General features: G+C 36.1%; 1 protein-coding gene across 3 annotated transcripts in view; it reads right to left on the bottom strand.

Annotated features, from left to right (window-relative positions):
• Positions 1–20,147, bottom strand: part of LOC145664175 (uncharacterized) — a 58,123-nt gene that overhangs the window by 28,913 nt on the left and 9,063 nt on the right. For 2 of the 3 annotated variants that reach the window (XM_081730601.1, XM_081730600.1), the window contains exons 3-5: positions 19,632–19,794; positions 9,712–11,146; positions 1,433–1,468 (exon numbers count right to left, since the gene is read on the bottom strand). In XM_081730601.1, coding sequence (XP_081586727.1) covers positions 1,433–1,468; positions 9,712–11,146; positions 19,632–19,794 — 1,634 coding nt within the window. The remainder of the gene's footprint in view (positions 1–1,432; positions 1,469–9,711; positions 11,147–19,631; positions 19,795–20,147) is intronic. The other variant, XM_081730603.1, reaches the window with a different exon arrangement.

Here is a 20,147-nt window from a genome sequence, read left to right as displayed (position 1 = left end):
AATGCGTGTTTAGTGCCTGGCTGCTGTTAGTGATGTGTTAAGTTGGTTAGTTAGTCGATTTTGAGTTTAGCGTCCTGTTTAGCACCAAGACTATGTGGCACGTGGATCTACATCTTAATGTGGGATCCGAACCACATGAACTTCCATCGAGAATCGAACCCAGGTTTCAAGGGCCAGTGATGTGTTGAAGTGAGCAGACAGTGATGATTAAAACGGAAGACCTGTGAATTTTAAAGAGGCCAAACTGTAGGTGAGCGGTTAGTTGACGTATCTAAGATAACCAGTGTTTTAGATGTGTTGGGAGGAATCATGTACAAAGTGATCTCGATCTACAGAACTCATGGCTAAACAACGTCGACGAAGAGTAATAATGGACGCAGCAGAAGTGTCAAAGGGATTATCGAACATTGAGAAGGATTGTCACCAAGAGCCGTAAAGAGAATGCGGCAGAAGTGACATGCGAGTTACATAACCTGAACGTCTGAGATTGGGTTATGATTTTAAAATCTCTTAGCGCTAAAAATATAGTGAAGAGATCGTAGAAAATAAAGCACCGATGAGTAGAAGGTAATATGGTCTGTCATGTCCTTTCTCCTTGTTTCTAACAACAGACCATGTTTATGTATGACTTACACTCAAAGAAGCTTATGGTTCGAACTCTCTCCTCCCTAACGTAAAAAACATAGTGGCAGCTCTGATGCGCTGTGAATTACAATTTCCTGGTACTCCACGGGTTCTGTGATTACAATCAGAGGACGTATTATTGCCCAATTAGGGGACATTTTAGGTGACCACCTGCATTCTATGATCCAAATGTCATTTCTGGGTAATGATGTAATTTTCAAAGATCACATTGCGCCAATTCACACTGCTGGAGATGATGAGGGTGGTTTTATAGATATTGGGATGATCTACAATAATTTTCCTTGGTACGCCCGATCCCCAGACCTCAATCATATTGAGCAACACATGATTAGTTCTCGAGCTCGGACTCGACAGCAAATGTCCTCCTCCATCCTCACTGATGGAACCGAGTGCTGCACAATGTGAAGAAAGATAAATTATTCCTTCGAAAACCATTCATGACTTACATGCCTCCTCACCACGAGAAATAAGAACTGTTCTGCAGACTAACGGTGTTTCCACACTATAAATCAGCTAAGTTTCATTTTCTTTGATTTCCATTATTTTGATATTCATCTCTACAATACATATATATAGGAGTTATTCTGCTCCGAATCACATCTCTATTATATTTCCTTTCGAATCACCCTGTATAGAAAGTATAGAATCACAAATATAGAAATACGTTATTTTGTAAATAAATATAATTGATATAATGCTATTGCTTCATAGTGACTACATTATTGGCTTCAGCATTCCTTAATAAGTTTCAAATACAACATTTATAAGTAATAAAAATAATAATCACCATTATTATCATCGCCATCTCCATCACCACCAGCAACTGCAGCAAATGTGAGGGAAACAAAGGTAAAAGTTGATAGTTAGAATAATGCCACTTTACAAATTCAGTTATTTACAGTATTTTAATCATATCAGTGTTAGTGATGTAATTCGCTTTTGGTGTAAATATGGATATGCAATAAACAGAAGAAACCAATCTTCTTTGATGAACTGAACTCTACCGAATAATATTCCGAAAAGATTCATTGCTAGTCAAGATTCAAATGTTTTAAAAGAATTGTCACCATCCGCTGTTCAGTAAAACTATATGACACAGGATATTAGGTTTAACAAAGAAGAGATCACAGTATAAGATAAAGTAACATAAACCACTTATACCTGTTCAGTAACAGATGGTGTGGAGAGCATTTGAACCTTAAAATTCTGTTCAATTATGAAAGAGATATTCAAGAAGTTAAAAACGTTCAACGAAATTATGAACTGAGCCCTGGTCTCCGGCTTATTGTGCCGGTTCGTTAACCAATATGCTACCCAGTACGCTTGCGACCAGTCAAATTTTTTACCCTCGAGATCTGCTGTAATGCACCAGCATAGTAAGGTGGAAACCCGGGCTTTATTCCCATTTCAGTCGATCTCTTTCTTTTTCTTTGAATCTCATTTAATTTGCACCTGTAGAGGATATAGTGTGGGAAAATATCGGTTATTTTCTTCATTTACCATATAATATTCAAGAAAACATTATAATAGCTATTTAAGTGTTGATATAGTAGGAAAGTAATACCATGCGAGAACTGTATATAAAAAAATACATAGTCTTTCTTAGCGAAATAATTTACACGAAAACTTTATTATGACTGCATTACGTTATGTACAATAATAAGGGCTTGGATTTCTATAATATAAAAACTTCGAAAATATACATGCATTTGGCGCTAAAAATGGCAAAAATATGATCAAAAATATAATCTTAAACAACGCAAACCTAGTGTTAAAATAAGTCTTATAAGTACTAGTGATGACTTCAGACGGTGGCCCGGTGAAAATTTTTCAAGTCATATCTCTGACCGTACTTAGTGCGGACTATCACTATTTTTAGATATCATTAATACAGAGAAGAAGATAAAGACAGACAGACAAATGCTGAAGTGGCAATTTTTCTTTTCTTCAAGTGGCTGGTGCAACGCCAAGTCACGAATAAAAGTAAAACTCACCTAAAATAAGATCAAAAATATGCTTTTATAACACGTATGGTCCAAATATGACCTAACACAACATTATAGTTTAAAAATGCGTTTATTTGAACAATAAAAAGCGTATGTTTACTTTTAACTAGACATGTAAAAACATGCCAGGATGAAAATGCGACATGTCATAGAAATTCGAGCCTTAATAAGAATTATGTGTACTATACCATACAAAATTATATGAAACATTATCCTTATTATACTTGTTCAATACATTAGCCTTTTCATACGATAATTTCTATTCGTTCAACTTTAGATAAAATACTTTTATTTCTACTATAAATATATTTAAAGTGCCCCCGAGTAGCCAAGTCATTAGTATTCGTGTTATCGGAAACACAGTTTTGTACTTAATTTGAATCTCGCTTTAAAATATCTTGCTGGTTAAGAGAACTAATTGAGTAGCATAAATAGCATAGTGGTTAGCACACAGCAGCACGATAAGTCGTAGAGCCAGATTCGATTCCCACCCCAGTCGCATTTCTTTACACTTTGAATACAATTGAATTCGTATCTACAGACGGCGCGGTAAAAACACTCCTATCTTCCAATTCTGGACAAGCTAATGTGACCATAAGCGGTGTGAAAGTACGAAGAGAGGAAATGATGTACACAACATCATGCTAAGATTGCCATTACCTTCAGGTTTTCACAAATACTCATTAGACAGAGGCTGGGAGAATATTTAAACCGCACTTAAACGACGGTAGAACATAAGAAAATACATCCTGCCTTTACCAGGGATCACACCTAGAGCATCTGGTTCGTAGCTAGATGTCTTACCGATTGACTACTCCTTAGTGATTCATCCTACACAGGGGTCCCTGGTTTGATTCCAGCTCGCGCAGTGTGGATTTTGTGGTGGATAAACACAGTGCTCGTGGGTTTTCTTGGGGTTCTCCCGTTTTCTCCCACTTTCTTTATTCCACCATTTCATTAATTTCTCATAATCACCGTCTCCTTTAGACTAACCGGCATAATCGTGGGACGTAAAACTGAAAGATTTCATTTCATTTTTTCATCCTACACAGGATATGTTGTAAAAAAAAAAAAAAAAAAAAAAAAAAAAAAAAAAAAAAAAAAAGTTTCCTCCATTTCTAGCACTGAGCGAGCCAAAGCTAGTGCTTAGCGTTCTTACTTTGGAGGTTCTGGGTTCAAATCCAGTGGGCGGCATTCTAGACTGAGGGTTTCCCTTAGTTTCACTAGATGATACTGAGATAGTACCATTAAATATACGATCTAGTCAACTTCCTTTTCCACAGTTTTTGATGTTATTGGTTATTAATTATTCCAATCTAAATTGGCTCAAAGTATTGTATTAGGAAGTTCCTAAATAACTAAAATAAAATAACAGTAGTGTCACATATACAGTAAAAAAGGAATTTGGTTTATATGGCGTGATATTTTGCCAATTAATATACTAAAACCAGAGATGGTAGTTCTAGTTTCAGTAGAAAGATTCGAGTGAAGATGGAATCCATAATGTGTTCAAGAATTTCTGGGATTATCTTGAAATATTACACTTAACGATGCTAGAAAAATCAATTATTACGTTAGTTTTCAACATACATCTCTTCCTGAGACACACACTCGGAGGAGGGTTGTGGAGGTCTAAATTCACGCTACATGCGTGTGCATTTCCTCTCGAAAGTTCACATTTTGTCTTTTAGGGACACCACTTACCATATTACTGTTAAGTTATACCTACCTCTTAACTGTGCTAAGACAGGGCCGAAATGATATAAAGAGGAAATTATCTTTTTTTTTTATGTAAGGCGAGTGTTAGTTACTTCTTTATTTTAACACGTAAAATAAAATGCTTCATAGCCACCGCAATAACCCCATGAACTACGGAATGTTTACGAGGAACACAGTCCTCAAAGTTTTCTTAAGTTTCTTCTTCTACTAAGGTGTTTTTTTTTTTTTTTTTTTTTTTAAAGCTTGGGTCGGGTTTTTGTATCGATGTCCTCCACCTGTTTCTATCTTGTGTCATATCTACTGTACAGTATGGTGTCACCATATCGTTCTTAAAACAACCTCCCCACCTCTTCTTTGGCCGGCCTAGGGCTCGTTTCCCACTCACTTTTATAGCATCTACTCGGTGACCTACGTACTTCAAAGTTCTTCTTCTTACATGCCCAAACCACCGCAGTCTACTGTCTTGCAGTTTTTTTCCCTACTGGTCTCACCTTTATTGGATCACTTCACTCTTAATTTTGTCCTTCCGCGTCACTCCACACATCCACCGTAGCATCTTCATCTTCACAACATGCAACTTCTGTTCCTCTCTCTTCTTCTTCGTCCAACATTCCGCTCCGTATAATAAGGCAGGTCTCACTACTGGTTTGTAAATTTTTCCTTTAACGCGTACTAGTACCTTACGGTCACACAACACTCCTGCCACTTCTCTCCATTTCGTCCAACTGCTGCTAATTCTGCTGTTTACATCTTCTTCTATTCCTGCATTTTCCTACAAAATTGATCCCAAGTACTTGAATTTCTTCGTCATTAGCACCTCTTTTTTCGTCAAGTTGTATTCTTGTATTCTCGATTACATTTTTCTTGAAACGATAGTGTAAATATTCTGTCTTGGTTCTACTAATTCTAAGCTCTTTGCTCTCCAATGCTCCTCTCCATGTATCTAATTTCTCTTGGAGAACTGCCTTGCTCTCACTCATCAGCACGATGTCTTGAAGTGTGAAAAAGGTTAAAAAGGCAAAATATGAGGCAAGGTGAAAAGGATTAAATATATATATATATATTCCAAGTAAATACGCTACTTCACGTCAGAGAATACTACGGCAAATGAACCAATGTAACTCACTATCAAAAAGAAAGAGGACTAGGTAACAACACTGAATAGTGAGTAGCTTCATAATGAGTTACGTTGGTTCATTTGCCATAGTATTCGTTGACGTGAAGTGTTGTACTTACTTCGAATAATTTTCATGCTTTTCACCTTTCCTCATATTTTTACCTTTTAAATCCTTTCCAGATTTAAGAAAGTTGATGATAAGGACTGTTCCTCGAAAACATTCTTTAGTTCTTGGAATTATTATTATGAATATGAAGCATTTTATTTTACTTGTCATAATGATTATTACAACTGCTTGCTTGTATTATTATTACCATTCGTACTTTTTTACTTGTTCACTTACTTGTCAGGATTCTAACAATTTAATAAGGTCAACATATAATGCAGTATTGTCATATTTATCTTATTAGTTTTTAATTATAACTACTTGTTTGTTACAGTTGACACAAACTACTGGCTTACATTTTTTTTCTTTGACTCACCTTCCTAAAAGTTTCTCTCAACCTTTCATACCTACGACACTCAAATATTTATATGCAAAAATCCATTTTAACAAATTCGTACATCCAACACAGGGAGACATGAGATAATGAAGAACTCATTAATTAAACAGTAAATTAAAAGACATCTCGAAAAAACGCATTGAGATCTTGTTTCCTTTTGCTTTCTGGGCAAGTACAAACAGTTCTTAGTGCCACGGAAAAAAATCCAGTCCTAGTATAACATAAAAATAAATGTTACTAGCTGTAGTGGAGCAAACATATATTATTAAAAAAATATATAAAATTATTACATTTTTACATAACTTCATTAAACGTTTCTTTGAAAATAATAATAATAAACAAAATCTTTCGCTATAGAAAGACTACAATTTGATCATATTTTGCAACACTCCCCTCAATTTCTACAATGTTCCTTTAGTTTTAATCTTTATATCTCTAGCCTAAGCTTTACATTTGTATTCTTTAGATTAGCCAATGAAAGCACACTGGACATACAGAATACTGATAAAGTGCTTAAGACTCTCCTGATCAGAGCTGCATGAAGAGGAATAAGGAGCAATATTCACTTTTTTTTTTTTTTTTTTTTTTAATTTCCCTGTAAATTAGTCGGAAATTAACGTTTAAAAGTTTCACTAAGCTTCTTTAATGTTTGGTACTGGGTACAGGCCTTTCTTGTGATTTAAACCTTTTAAGTCCACAATAATTACAATATTTGCAAGTGAATAGACATGTTTGGTACTAGGTGCTTAAACGTTTTTTAAGCCCACAATAATTACAATAATTACATTAGAACATACAGAATTCTCAACAGAACATCCCTAAACAAATATGTTTCAAAATTTATTTAATAATTTTTAGTCTTTGCTCATTCATTTTAAAAAGTATGTATGTTGAAATTGTACTCTATAAATCTGTCGTTAATAAATGAATATATATATATATATATATATATATATATATATATATAAACCTTATCTAAATAATAAATATATACTGTGGTCTGATTAATCACGGTTGGTGGGTGTTGAGGAGTGTATACATTTTTTGCTTTCATTCTGTTTGTTTTACCAACATCTTCCAAATTTTTCGATATTTGAGACTAAGCCTGATATATTCCAGTGGTATAATTCGAGTGCCGCTCCTCTCATCATCCTCGGTGGCTCAACATACAATGAACAATGAAATCACAGAAGTTACATATTTATTAGTCCATAATTAACACAGCATATAAAACAACTGATGGTACGAAAAATAGCTGGCTAATTAACATCTTTCTTATTATGCAGATCCTCAGGGCTGTGACAATGGAACAATTGGTCGTGATAAAATATAAATGATATGTTGACAGTTGTTCCGGTTACGTTTACAAGTACAGTGAAGTCTCGATTATCCATGGAATTAGGTGGCGAGGGCACCACGGACAGCGAAAATCGGGAATATCCAGAAAAAAGACTAAAAATGAGGTGCAAACACGAAAAAAAAAAAAAAAAAAACAGTATTTAAGCATAAAAACTGTGTTTTATTGTTTGTATTGCTTGGTCGTCAAGGTCAGCGATCATAGAATGTGAAAGCTCTGACCAAAACAAAAAAGCAAGAGCCTGCCGCACAAACCTGCCAGTAATTTTCGATCTTCGCACTGTACGGCCTATTGTATTTTCCCGGTTGTTGGCTTGGATTTTTTTGGTTCGTAATTAACCCTCCAGTGGTCGCTTGCGGACTCTTTCTCCACAGTGAACAATGAATGTATTTTGCTACCACACAAATCTCTCTTCCCAATTCCCGTTTTTCATATCTTACAACAATCGGCTTCTGATTCAGAGTAGAGGTTGCACTTCGAAATGTGCACTAATTGTTGTAAATAACGATTTTTACAATGCAATAATTTTATGTTTTAGAACATACAGTACTTATCTGCATGCGGAGTGTCAGTCCGCAGAGACTATTTATGAAAAATAATTGAGTGCGACTGCAGCAGGGTTAAAATTTTTTTCCCTAGCACTCGTGGATAATCGGGACCTTACTGTATTATGTATGTCAATGTTAGGACTATGTATGTCACTGCAGGACTATGTGAATCACTGTTAGGACTATGTGTGTCACTGCAGGAGTATGTGCATCACTGTTAGAGCTAGTATGTCACTGCAGGAGTATGTGAATCACTATTAGGACTGTGTATGTCATTGTAGGAGTATGTGCATCACTGTTAGGACTGTGTCACTGCAGGAGTATGTGCATCACTGTCAGGACTGTGTCACTGCAGGAGTATGTGCATTACTGTTAAGAATATGTATGTCACTGCAAGAGTATGTGCATCACTGTTAGGACTGTGTGTGTCACTACAGGAGTATGTGCATTACTGTTAAGAATATGTATGTCGCTGCAAGACTATGTGCATCACTGTTGGGGCTGTGTGTGTCATTGTAGGAGTATGTGCATTACTGTTAGGACTGTGTGTTACTGCAGGAGTATGTGCATCACTGTTAGGACTGTGTGTGTCACTGCAGGAGTATGTGCATTACTGTTAAGAATATGTATGTCACTGCAGGAGTATGTGCATCACTGTTAGGACTGTGTGTGTCACTACAGGAGTATTTTGTCTCTATTAGGAGTATCCTGTCACTATTAGAAGTACCCCGTCACTGTTAGGAGGAATCTAACATCATTAGGTACAATCTATTACTTAACAGTGTATATATACATTTCATATACCAGCAGAATAAAATCTATCAACTGCATCAGATTAGCAACAAACGACGTATTTTTAACCCCTTTCTCTCGAAAACTACGCATGAGAACTTATCCTCAACCATGTCATTTTGTTCTGTTCAATATGGTCTATCGATCGATTAATGTTATTTTTAAACAATAGTATAATTAAACAAAAATTAAAGTTTAAAGAGTTAATCATTCTTCAAAGCTATACTTAACCATATTGTATACTATTGTCTTGCTCATGCCAATCAAAAGCTTTATTATTGTATACCTTAGTATCAGTTTCACTTGAATAGATGGCGTAATTATCGTAGTCTGAATTTATAAGTTTACAAAAAAAAAAAAAAAAAGTTTCTTTCAATAGCTACGCATGAAGATTTGCATCATCCATATCATTTTGTGCAGCTCAGCAAAATCTATCAATTGGTATATGAGTATATGTCTCATTTTTGAACTTTTCTTCTTTCTTGCTTTAAACGCTATTTTTTAGAATTATATTTTTTGGTACAAGTGAGTAGTAGTAAGAGAAAATTACTTAGTTGGCTAATTATTTTTCGCATCATGATTTGTGTTTTATATACTGTTAACTATGGACTCAAGAATGTGATTTCATTATTCTTCATACATTGAATATCCGAAGATAGGAGCAAGACCAGCACCTGAACTTACATTGCTGGGATAAATACATTGTCACTGTGAGGTTATTTACATTGTTCAATAATGGGTCATATTTTCACAACCATCGATTCAGTTTCTCACTGTGTTACATTTGTATCTTGTAGCAATAGCATACAATTTATTATTTAATTTGTTAGCTGTGTGAAAGTGAAATTTACACGGAGTGGATGTATGTAAATTAACTTGCTTTCAAGCAAGGAAGATGCCCAGAGCTTTGTCCTAAATCCTTACAACAAAGTATTTCATACAACGATTCGCTTTTTCTGAACAAACAAACAAAAAAATGATCAATAGAGAATCGAAAGAAACAAGTAAATATTAGTATACTCACTTTCTGTTGGAACTTTCTGATCGAAAAAGTCATCACTTGAACTTGCAGGTACTTCGTCTGAGCTGTCTTCAGGTACATTGATTGAAGGGATTGGTTTCTTCTTTATATTATCACCTTCACTTGTAACAACGTCATCGGCTTCCGATAAACCAGCTTCACTTGTAGTAGTAAGTTCAGTTGCAGCACCACTTTCTTCTACCTTTGTTTCACACAAATCACTACTCTTAACAGTTTCCTCTTTTGGTTCATTTTCTCCATCTGTCTCAGTTTCATCATCTAGCTTATCTTCCTGGCGTTCTTCTACAGTGTCCCCTTCTTTGGATTCTATCTCTTTCTCCTCGCCTTCTGATTTCGCTTCAATTTGAGATGCATTTTGAGTATCTTCATCTTCAAGAATAACATCTAAAGAACTGTGTTTTGGCTCGTGAGGAACATCGTGCTCCACATTAAAATTAACTTCATCTTGACTGTCATCATCCTTGCCTAACTCAGCTTGTACCATATCGCCAGCACCTCCAATGTCAATATCTTGATTTGTGGCTTCCTCTCCCTCAGCTTGCGCGGATGTTTCCAACTCGGCTCCTCTAGTACTTACAGTATATGGACTTCTTAACTTAGGAAGTGCCTTGGGGATATTTATTTCATCACCGCCAGCACTTTTCAATTCTTTCTGTTCCCCATTAGTTGCTTCGTCATCTTCTCCTACTTTAACTTTTTCAACAGTTTCTCTATCGTTCTGCTCGATTGTTGCACCTGATACCATCATCTCTGGATCTAGCACCTCTTTACCGATCTCATCATTATTTGTGACTTTAATGGTAGGAACCGCTTCCGGTACAGCGGGAACAGTAGGTTCACAAGTTGTTGCATCTTCCGAAAATGACACATTAAGCAGATCTCTACTTGTATTCTGCTCATTTTCAAGAGCAAGACTCACATCTTGTGGTTTATCTACTTTAGTGTCGTACCTTTTGCTTCCAAACATCAAATTTCCCTTCACACTGTCTTCAACTCCATGAAGAATGGGTTCATTAACATCTTTGTACGTACTCCTTATTGGACTTGGCACATCAAAATTACTTCTACTACCTACGAGATAATCCAGGGGTTTGCTACTTGAAATGCCTTCTATTTTATCCTCGAAAGTCCTCTTCGAGAATGGCTTAAATGATGAGCTGTATTTGGAATAGGGTTTGGAATAAGGGTCGTACAAATTACTTACATTCCCTGACAATCTTGATAGATAAGAAGATGGTTTTAATATAGTGTCACCATTTTGGTATTGAAGTTCTTCTGGCAAAACTGACATTTCTGTATTGATGCCAGTATCTACTAAACCTCTCTTCTTAAACGAAACATCGATATCATTAAGTCGCTTTTTCATTCTCTCCCGCCAACTTGGATACATTTTTGCAACACATGCTTCATAATGTCTCTGAAACAGAAATACACAAAGTGAAAATTAACAGATCAGCACGATTTATGGATGTATTATTTACGTACTATTTCAAGAAAGAACAAAGGACACTATGGTAAGAAAACTATCAGTACTACAAATGTACAGTTTAAAAATTTTATAAAACTATCATTTATCGACATGTAGTAATACCACATCATATTAGACTCATAGAATTTTTTATATGAATTCTTAAATGGGTTCCCAATTAGTGAGTGTTTAGCACACAACTTTCTGTAAGAAGGTCGAGAGATTTATTTCTACATGGAAAACGATGTCTGTCTGAAAAATATGTGGCTTTGACATGCTACGTGGGCTATGGACAAAATATGGGTAGTTTAATTATTGAATCATGTAATAAGATGTCTTTGTAGTATATGACTGAAACCTTAGCTGCCCTGCAACTATTAGCTTTCCTTAACATACTTCTGTTTGAACATCCTTGTCTTTGTAGGTCGTTCAGCAAGAGAACTGAGGAATAATTCTTTTCCAGTTGAGGAAAATTTCATCACAAGTACTTCAAATGATTCGTTTAGGTATAGAACGAATGTTTTCAGTGGCACAAAAGTTCAAAGAGGAGCGCGAGAAAGTAGAAAATGATCCAAGAGCGGGAGATCTTCCATAAGCAGGACTGACACGAACCTGGAGAGGGTAAGGCAGGTATTGTGTTGTGATCGTCGGCTCACTGTTCAAATGATAGCCAGTTAGTTAACTGGGCATGTAAAAGGACAGTGTTTAGAAAGTCACGTAAGATTAGAGCATGCAAAAAATCTTCACAAAACTAGTGCCACAGCTACTGAATGATCAGGAGTGCCACATGCAAGTATGTAAGAACACTATCACACATATCTGAACGGAACTAGACCTGCTTCGTAGTCATCACTGGTAGCGAGATAAGGGTATCTGAGTATGACCCAGAATCTAAGCGCTAGAGCTATTAGTGGAAGTATCTTCGTTACCGAAGCCGTAAAAGGAAGGCAGTCAAAGTTATGTTGATTACATTCTTCGATGTGAGATGCATCGTTTACAGTGAGTTCTTGCCACATAACCAGACGATTTACCTGGACCTATACAAAGAGATCTTATGGCGTCTGTTTCTCTCAATAGGGGACACGGTGGCTCAGCGATAGAGCGCTTACCTCTGGTGCACGTGGCTCGAATTCCGGCCAAGAAGTTTGTGGTGGACAACATCGTGCTCGTGGGTATTCTCGGGATAATCTCGTTTCCTCCAACCTTTTCATTTCATCAATTCTTCCATCATCATTCACTTGCTTTAATCATCGCCTCCCTTAGCCTAACAGGCATAACAGTGGGAGTTAAGCTCGAAGATTTCATTTTTCATTTGCTTCGCTCAATGTTACAGAAGAGATGGGAGTTGAGGCAAAATAAATTGTTGCTACTGTATCATAACAATGTCTCCAGTCACAATGCTCTCAGCATTCGGCAGTTCGTCGTCGGGACGAACATCGTTGTCTTGGATTAACACCCTCCCCTCCATTTCGCCAGAACTTGTTCCTTGTAATTTTTGTCATTCGCCAAGATAAAAGAATTATCAAGGGGCGTCATTTCAAAGGCATGAAGGTTATCAAGAAGTCAGTAACGACGGTACTTCGGAATATCTGAACAGGTGTTTCAGCTTTATGATGAACCTACGGATCTCTCTCGGCATGGGATAGAAGTATTGGATATTTTAGACTATTATTGTCACATATGGACGTACAATCTAATCCAAGATCTATGAAACATGAAGCAATGGACAAAACACACGATACTACTGATGATGACGTGACTGGGCTCCATTGAGTCCTTGACCATGTGGTCCAATATAAGAACATCATGTAAAATTTTCTGGGAATTATTCATCGCAACTTACAATGATTATTGCACAGGAAGCATCGTCCATCAAGAAGTACTATGCTCATAAAACGACATATACGACTATAGCTCCAAGCTTATTATTAAGTTATCAAAATATCCATCATTTTGTGGGCAGATGGAGCGGATTGTCCGATCGACAGATTGAGATTTGTAAATAAATTAAATGAAACTGATTATAAAGAAACTGAAACTTCGCACAAATTCAATGCATGATAACTGCAGACTGCTGTGCAATGGACGAGCATTCATACCGCTACTGCTGATCTTCGTCAGGTAACACAAAATTTCCTGTAATCATAATCTTTGAAACTGATACTATGTGTAGTGTAATACACAAGACCTATACTGTTATATAAAAGGTTGCAGATTTCACTTTTACGCAACCTGTCAATATAATGAAACAAACAAATAAATAAATAAAAACAATAAAAAAGTCTTTTGCTGCATTACTTGTTTAATTGAACCTTTGTCTATTCATTTTCCTGCGGAGATCTTTGGAGGAGGCAGTTTTGCTGTTTTGCAGGTGTTTCCTACATTTTTTCTTTCATTTTCATATTTTTTTTTTCCAATTTAAATCTAAAATTTGTACTATAATTTGGTGAGAAAATGTGGCTGTTATCAAGAATTTTCACTGTTTTGATACCAAATCTATTATATAAATTTAAAGTGATCTTATTGGCAATCGAATCACAGGAAAATGGCTAAACTGACTGAAATAATCTTATAAATATCGTTACAACCTACCTTCAACTGGGATTTTATCATATTACTTTGATTAAAATGCACATTTTAAGGGAAGGATGGAGTCATAATTTGTGCGAAAAATTTAGAATCATACGAGTCCCTCAAGCTAGGAATATTGAACTCTATATATAAACTCCTTATTAAAAATAAATAAATAAATGAATAAAATAAAATTCCTCTTTAAGACAAACATTTTCAAAAACGCTGAGATACCTGTCTGCTTATCTTTAATCGGACAACCTCACAATCTCGCACTGAGGCTAACAGGAACGGAGGGCATTTTATATCTATATTATACATAAATGTGTGTATGCTCCAATATAACTCCGGAACGCCTTGAGCAATTTTCCAAATCTGGTACACATATGATTTAGAAACTCAAAACAAATGCTGCGGGAATAAGACACGCTTTGGGAGGGGAAAAGTGATGACATGTTAATATAATCAGAAACGACGATATTAATGTCGAATCCATAGTTTTCGGGATCACTGAGATAAACAGCGATACTCCTGATCTTGTATAAGTCCAAATTCATCCCCCATTGGCATGAGATAAGAGGTAGGGGTGGAAAGTAGATGGTATGTAAAAATAATCGAAAACGACCAATATTAGTATCCAATAGATAGTTTTCGGGGTCGCTGAGATGAATAGTGACACTAGTGACACTTCCGATCCGTTTGAGTAAAAATTCAGTTTCATTGGCTTGAGTGTGAAAAGAGGTAAGGGGTGCAGTTGGAAAGGGATGACATTACGAATTTTTATCTTTACACTTTCACTGAAATGCGTATCGTAGTGGAAGGGGGAAAGGGTTCAAAGCAAACTTAATCTCCCCGTGCGAAAATTGGAAAGAAGATGAAAATCTAAAAAGAAGATCTAGAAAACACTGAAAAAACTGAATCCTCTGAAGATGTCCGCAGCAAAATGGATGTTCGAAATATACATAATGTTCAATTAAAGAAGTGACTCAAGAAAAGGTTTATAATTTTTTTTTTTTTTTTTTTTTTTAAAGCGCTTTTATTTCTATTTCTTCTATATTGTTAGTACCCATAACACTTAATCCAGACAATCGTAAAATTTTTCGAAAAATCCGGTAACATAGTAATATTATAGTAGATATTCACACAGTCATTAGCAATATATTAATAATATAGTGTTGCCAACTGCTTGGAAACTTGTTTTTCCAAGTGGCACTGTATCAAATCATTATATATTTAGAATAGTAGCTTAATTGTGAGCAAAATACATTTCTCACATGAAACAGCAAACTTTGAGAGAAGACAGATCGCTCAAACTTTGAACCACAGACGGCGGCAAAATAGTGAGAAAAGTTGATTCATCTTGATTAAAGGAGTTACAAAGAGATTACCCTCACCTCACTTACAGTAAATATATAAATTGATGAAAAAGAGTTACCAAAATATAAAATTAGTATATCTCAATACTTTCCTAAATAATCATCAGAAACAAAATATTCTAAAGTAACAACTTTTTGGTTTGTTTGTTTGAGTTTAACGTCCCACGAATATGCTGCGCGGCTAAGTGAGACGCAAACCTACTGATTATAGTGGAATCCGAACCATTTTTTTTCGTTCAATTGCGCCCCACCGGGAATCGAACCCAGGACCACGCACACCGAAGGCAAGCTTGCTAGCCACTAGGCCAAGCAGAGGTGCTTGGAAGTAACATTTCACACGATTACTATATGAAGACACTCCAAGGAATATGTCAGTGGATAAAGACAGTGGTTACCCACCAAAGAACGAGATGACAAATCATTACGATCCTATTCGCGAAAATCCACTGTGGTCTTAACCGTTTTTGCTAGACTTACCATAATCCGAAGGTTGCTCATGAAAGAACGATTATGGCTCAATAGAGGGCGTCAGCAGCGAGACTCTTTGCTCCAGTTACGAAAAGGTCGCTTATGTGTAATCTTCCTACTAAATCCAACACTTCCAATTACCACTGTTGACTCATAAGGGAAATCACATCGGTAAAAATTAACATTTTTTCACTACAAGTTGAAGGGAATTAATACACATTTCAGCATTACAAGCTTCATACAAGAATTAATGTTTGTAGCGATAAAACAGTAATTTTTATCGATGTGACTTTCCTCAAGACCCATTACTGTCACTTTATCCTGAAAGAATTTACCGATTCGCATTTTGCAACATTAAATTGTAAATATTGCTATGTAAATTATAGGTAATATGTTTTTGTTGCTACATCATTGTATTATTTTTTAAAAATATCTTACTCATCTTTGGCGCGTGAAATCCCTAGTTCGATTCCAACTCGTGTTAAGTCGGCTTCGTGGTGGACAAACCCTATGTGTGTGTGGGTTTTCTCAGGGTTCTTCTGTTTTCTCCCATTTTTTTATTCTATCATTTCATTCATTATCATTATTACCATCTCCCTTAGTCTCGGTCGATATTCGTGGAACGTTAAAGTAGAAGTGAATTTAATTTCATTTTGATTTGGAACTATTCTCCAAGTAAATAAATAAATAATAGTCTGACTACTCCGGTTTCCATACACATTTTTAGCTTTAATAATTTCTTTTTTTTCCCCTCTTTTCTTTTCAATATTTTTTAACATACTCTTCACCTTCACCTTTCACCTATTTATTACCTTTTGCTAATTTTTTCAGGAATATACGATATATATATATATATATATATATATATATATATATACAGTGGCGGATCCAAGGGGGAAGCTATAGGGGCTATAGCCCCTCCCCCTTGACGCTCAGGTATACACTGGATAAAATGGGCTTCGATCCTGCTTTCCACTGGATAAAACGGCAAAATATGGTGTAGCCCCTCCCTTGATCCGCCCCTGTATATATATATACAAACAGGGTGTTTCAAAACAATACCAACGTTTGAGAGGTAATTCCTGACACCAAGATAAGACAAAAAACAAAGACCAACTGGACGCAAAAATGCTTCATTTCGTAGTTATAGGCTGCCGAAAACGTGAAAATATTCACTTTAACTATGGAACCTACTGTAGTCGGGTCAAGTCTTCACTTAGGAACTAATATGTGCCCTAACCAAAAATCCGTTTCAGAATCTTAAGGTACTAACGCAACAATTTTTATACAAGGAGTTTGGCTACGGGCATATAATTTGAAGTACTCACCAACTACCTCTATAGAAGTTGTTGCGGAAGTACTGCAGTATTCCGAAATACAGATATTTGAATAGGGCACATACTAGCTATGAACCTTTAAAGTTTACTTTTTTTTTAATGTTTTCGGCAGCCTATAACTCCGAAAGGAAGCATTTGTGCACCCAGGTTGGTCTATACTTTTTTGTCTTATTTTGGTGTCAAGAATCACCTTCCAAACGTTGTTGTTGGTGTCGATTTGAAACATGTTATATATATATATAGGCTGGATAAAAAGTATGGCAACATTGTTATGCACAGAACACGTGTTACACTCCTTCAATGTAATCGCCTTTCATCTCTATCTCTTACCGTCAGCGCGTCAATCTGTACTGAAGTTCCGTAGAGACTGCCATATGGCATGGATGATGGTTTCTCTTGTGGCGTAGCACTTCCTATGATGTGATTCCTTCATTTTGGCGAAAAGGTCGTCACGAAGTCTCTGAAGAAAACATTATTATGCACTGCGCTTATGTGTCATTTCAATTTTGATCAACGCACGTTGTTCGCCTTTCTGAAACATATTCTACTTTACAGCATTCTGCATTTAACTGAATAACACAGTTGTTGCCGCTCGTCACACTTCGTCACTTCTCATTCCTTTATCAGCTACGAAACTCTTGTAGTACTAAGACACAGCTCTCTGACGTAAGAATAATGTTGCCATTACTTTTTATGCAAACTCATATATTTAATCCTTTTCCTTGTATTATACGTATATTTTTCTTTATTTATTATTCCTTCGTTCTTCTCCACTCTTATCCACTACCTGTCATATTTTTATCTTTCTCCACTATAATCTTAGCTACTTTCGGGGGCGTGATGGCCCAGTGGTAGAGCGTTCACTTCCGGTGCTTGGGGTCCCTGGTTCGATCCTAGCTCGCGCCGTGTGGACTTTGTGGTGGACAAACACCATGCTCGTAGGTTTTCTCGGGGTTCTTCCTTTCCTCCCACTTTCTTCATTCCACCATTTCACTCATTTCTCATCACCGTCTCCTTTAGACTAACCGGCATAACCGTGGGACGTAAAACTCACAGATTTTATTTTCATTTTCCTTACCTACTTTCAACCTGTAACACTATCAATGAACCTGCTATCCAATATTGCATTTCTCTGGACGCTTCTACAGCTACCCTTCAGTTATTTTATTTTATTTTTCTTCTCTTTTTCCCCAACTTCCCTCCTTCCCTATCTGATAAAGCGTTTAACGAAAGAGGTAATTGTGTATATTTTCAGTGTGTGTGTATTCTTCTCATAGGTGCAACTTTCATGTTCTTTATTATCTTAGTAAGAAAGTGTGCATATCTTCATTAAATGTATTCCTATGAACAATTCGGGTCGGAATTTAAGAATGACCTTCGCCACCTTTAACACGGCATTTCTTTGGTGGACATCCACCAAAGAAAACGAAAATGATTTACGTGTAACTTACTCGAAATAAAAGTAATAAGTAAGATTTATAGCCCTATTAAAATTGGAGAGGAATGGAGAATACACTCCGACAGAGAAACAGAAAAAAAAAAAAAAAAAAAGACATAGTCAGATACATAAAAGCACGAAGACTGGGATGGCTGCGTCTCATGTAACGGATGAATGAAAGATCGCCTTCCCAAAAGGATCATTAATGAGAAGATTTATTCTAGCAGAAGAAAAGGAAAGTGTAAACAAAGATGGATAGATAATATAAAAGAGGACCTCCTGATATTGAAAGCGGTTAACTGGAAACAGGAAGCTAGAGACAGGAAAAGATAAAGCAATTGATGGAAAGAGCCAAGGCCCATACCGGGTTGTAGAGCTATGTGGCAGGGTAAGGTAAGGGTAACGGTACTCAACACCATTAAGAAAAGGAAACATTACTTGATAATTTATAAGCTACACACAATTATGCGAACATTTTAAGAAGTAAATTGACGCATAATTATGAATATTAGCTTGGACTAATCCTTGTAAATGTCTTTCATTTAGTAACCACCAAAATTCTTAATAGAAACTCCCATCTTTCTCAGCAGCACTTTCTGAAAACATGAGCTTGCAGTAGGTGCTTTAAAAAAGAGCGTCTGAGGTAGATGGTAGTTCCCATTGAAAATTTCAGCAATTATTTAATGACAGGCGTATACCAAGTCAGCAAAGTCAATATATGCTAACATTATTCATGAAGATTCTTTAAAATTATTTGCAAGGATTTATTAACATGTATTGACCCTTCAGTATAAAGAAGACTTGGTCTACGTAGTTTTGGATATAAACACTACAATTAACACTTCCTACAGTTACAGCGTTTGCTTTTAGTGCACATGATCGCAAATTTAAGTCCTATTAAGAGTACAATGCTCAGAATAAAAGTCCTACGCGCTGATCTAATAGCTAGTGCGTATGCTTTTGGAGCATGTGGTCCCGGATTCGATTCCCGGAGGGAGAACAGATACACATACACAAATTTCGCAATAATTTACTTTTATTAATCATCTGTCTCTCTTAGCCTAAAGGGTATAACCGTGGACGTTAAATAACATTTTATTTCATTTCTTAAGATAAAAGCCCGAGAACTTATTCAGATTCCACTTTAATGGTAGGTCCGTGCTTCATAACCACAGTGTTGTACCAAGAAGTACACCAAACTCACTCACATCCAAACACATTGTTTCATATTGATAAAAACTTACCCTTAGCAATCTTAGTCTCTCTGTCTTTGCAGCTAGAATTGCTGCTTGATTTTCAATCCTATCTAGGGTTTGTAGAAGTCTTTCGTTGCGTTCGCGACGGAATTTATCTTCCTCCAGGAACTTTGCATACTTTTCCTTCATATTATGCAATCTTTTGTCGTTCCTAATAAAAACATCGTAAAAATCACTATATATTAAGTATACATAGGATCAAGCATTAACCAATGAAACAGAAACACACTGATATTTTAAGAATCGCTGTATGAATTGAATCCCACATTCGAGAAATGACAACGTGTAAATAAGTATGAGCAGTACAATCGTATTTTTTATTTGTACGGGAGGGAAATTATACATTTAAGGTTAGAATTAAAAAATAAAACGAACTTTTTGATCTATTCTTGATAGCTTAGATATTATACAATTTAAGGCTATACCCTAACTTGAGCGTTATCGTTATAGAGGCCATCAGGAATATGGCTTAAACATGACATTGAAATCGCCCTGATAGAAAAA

Source organism: Thermobia domestica, chromosome 11, assembly GCF_964235325.1.
Source record: "Thermobia domestica chromosome 11, izTheDome1.hap1.1, whole genome shotgun sequence".
NCBI classification, from domain to species: domain Eukaryota; kingdom Metazoa; phylum Arthropoda; class Insecta; order Zygentoma; family Lepismatidae; genus Thermobia; species Thermobia domestica.
Note: the sequence above shows the minus strand (reverse complement) of the source record. Positions and strands in the feature narration are given on the sequence as shown.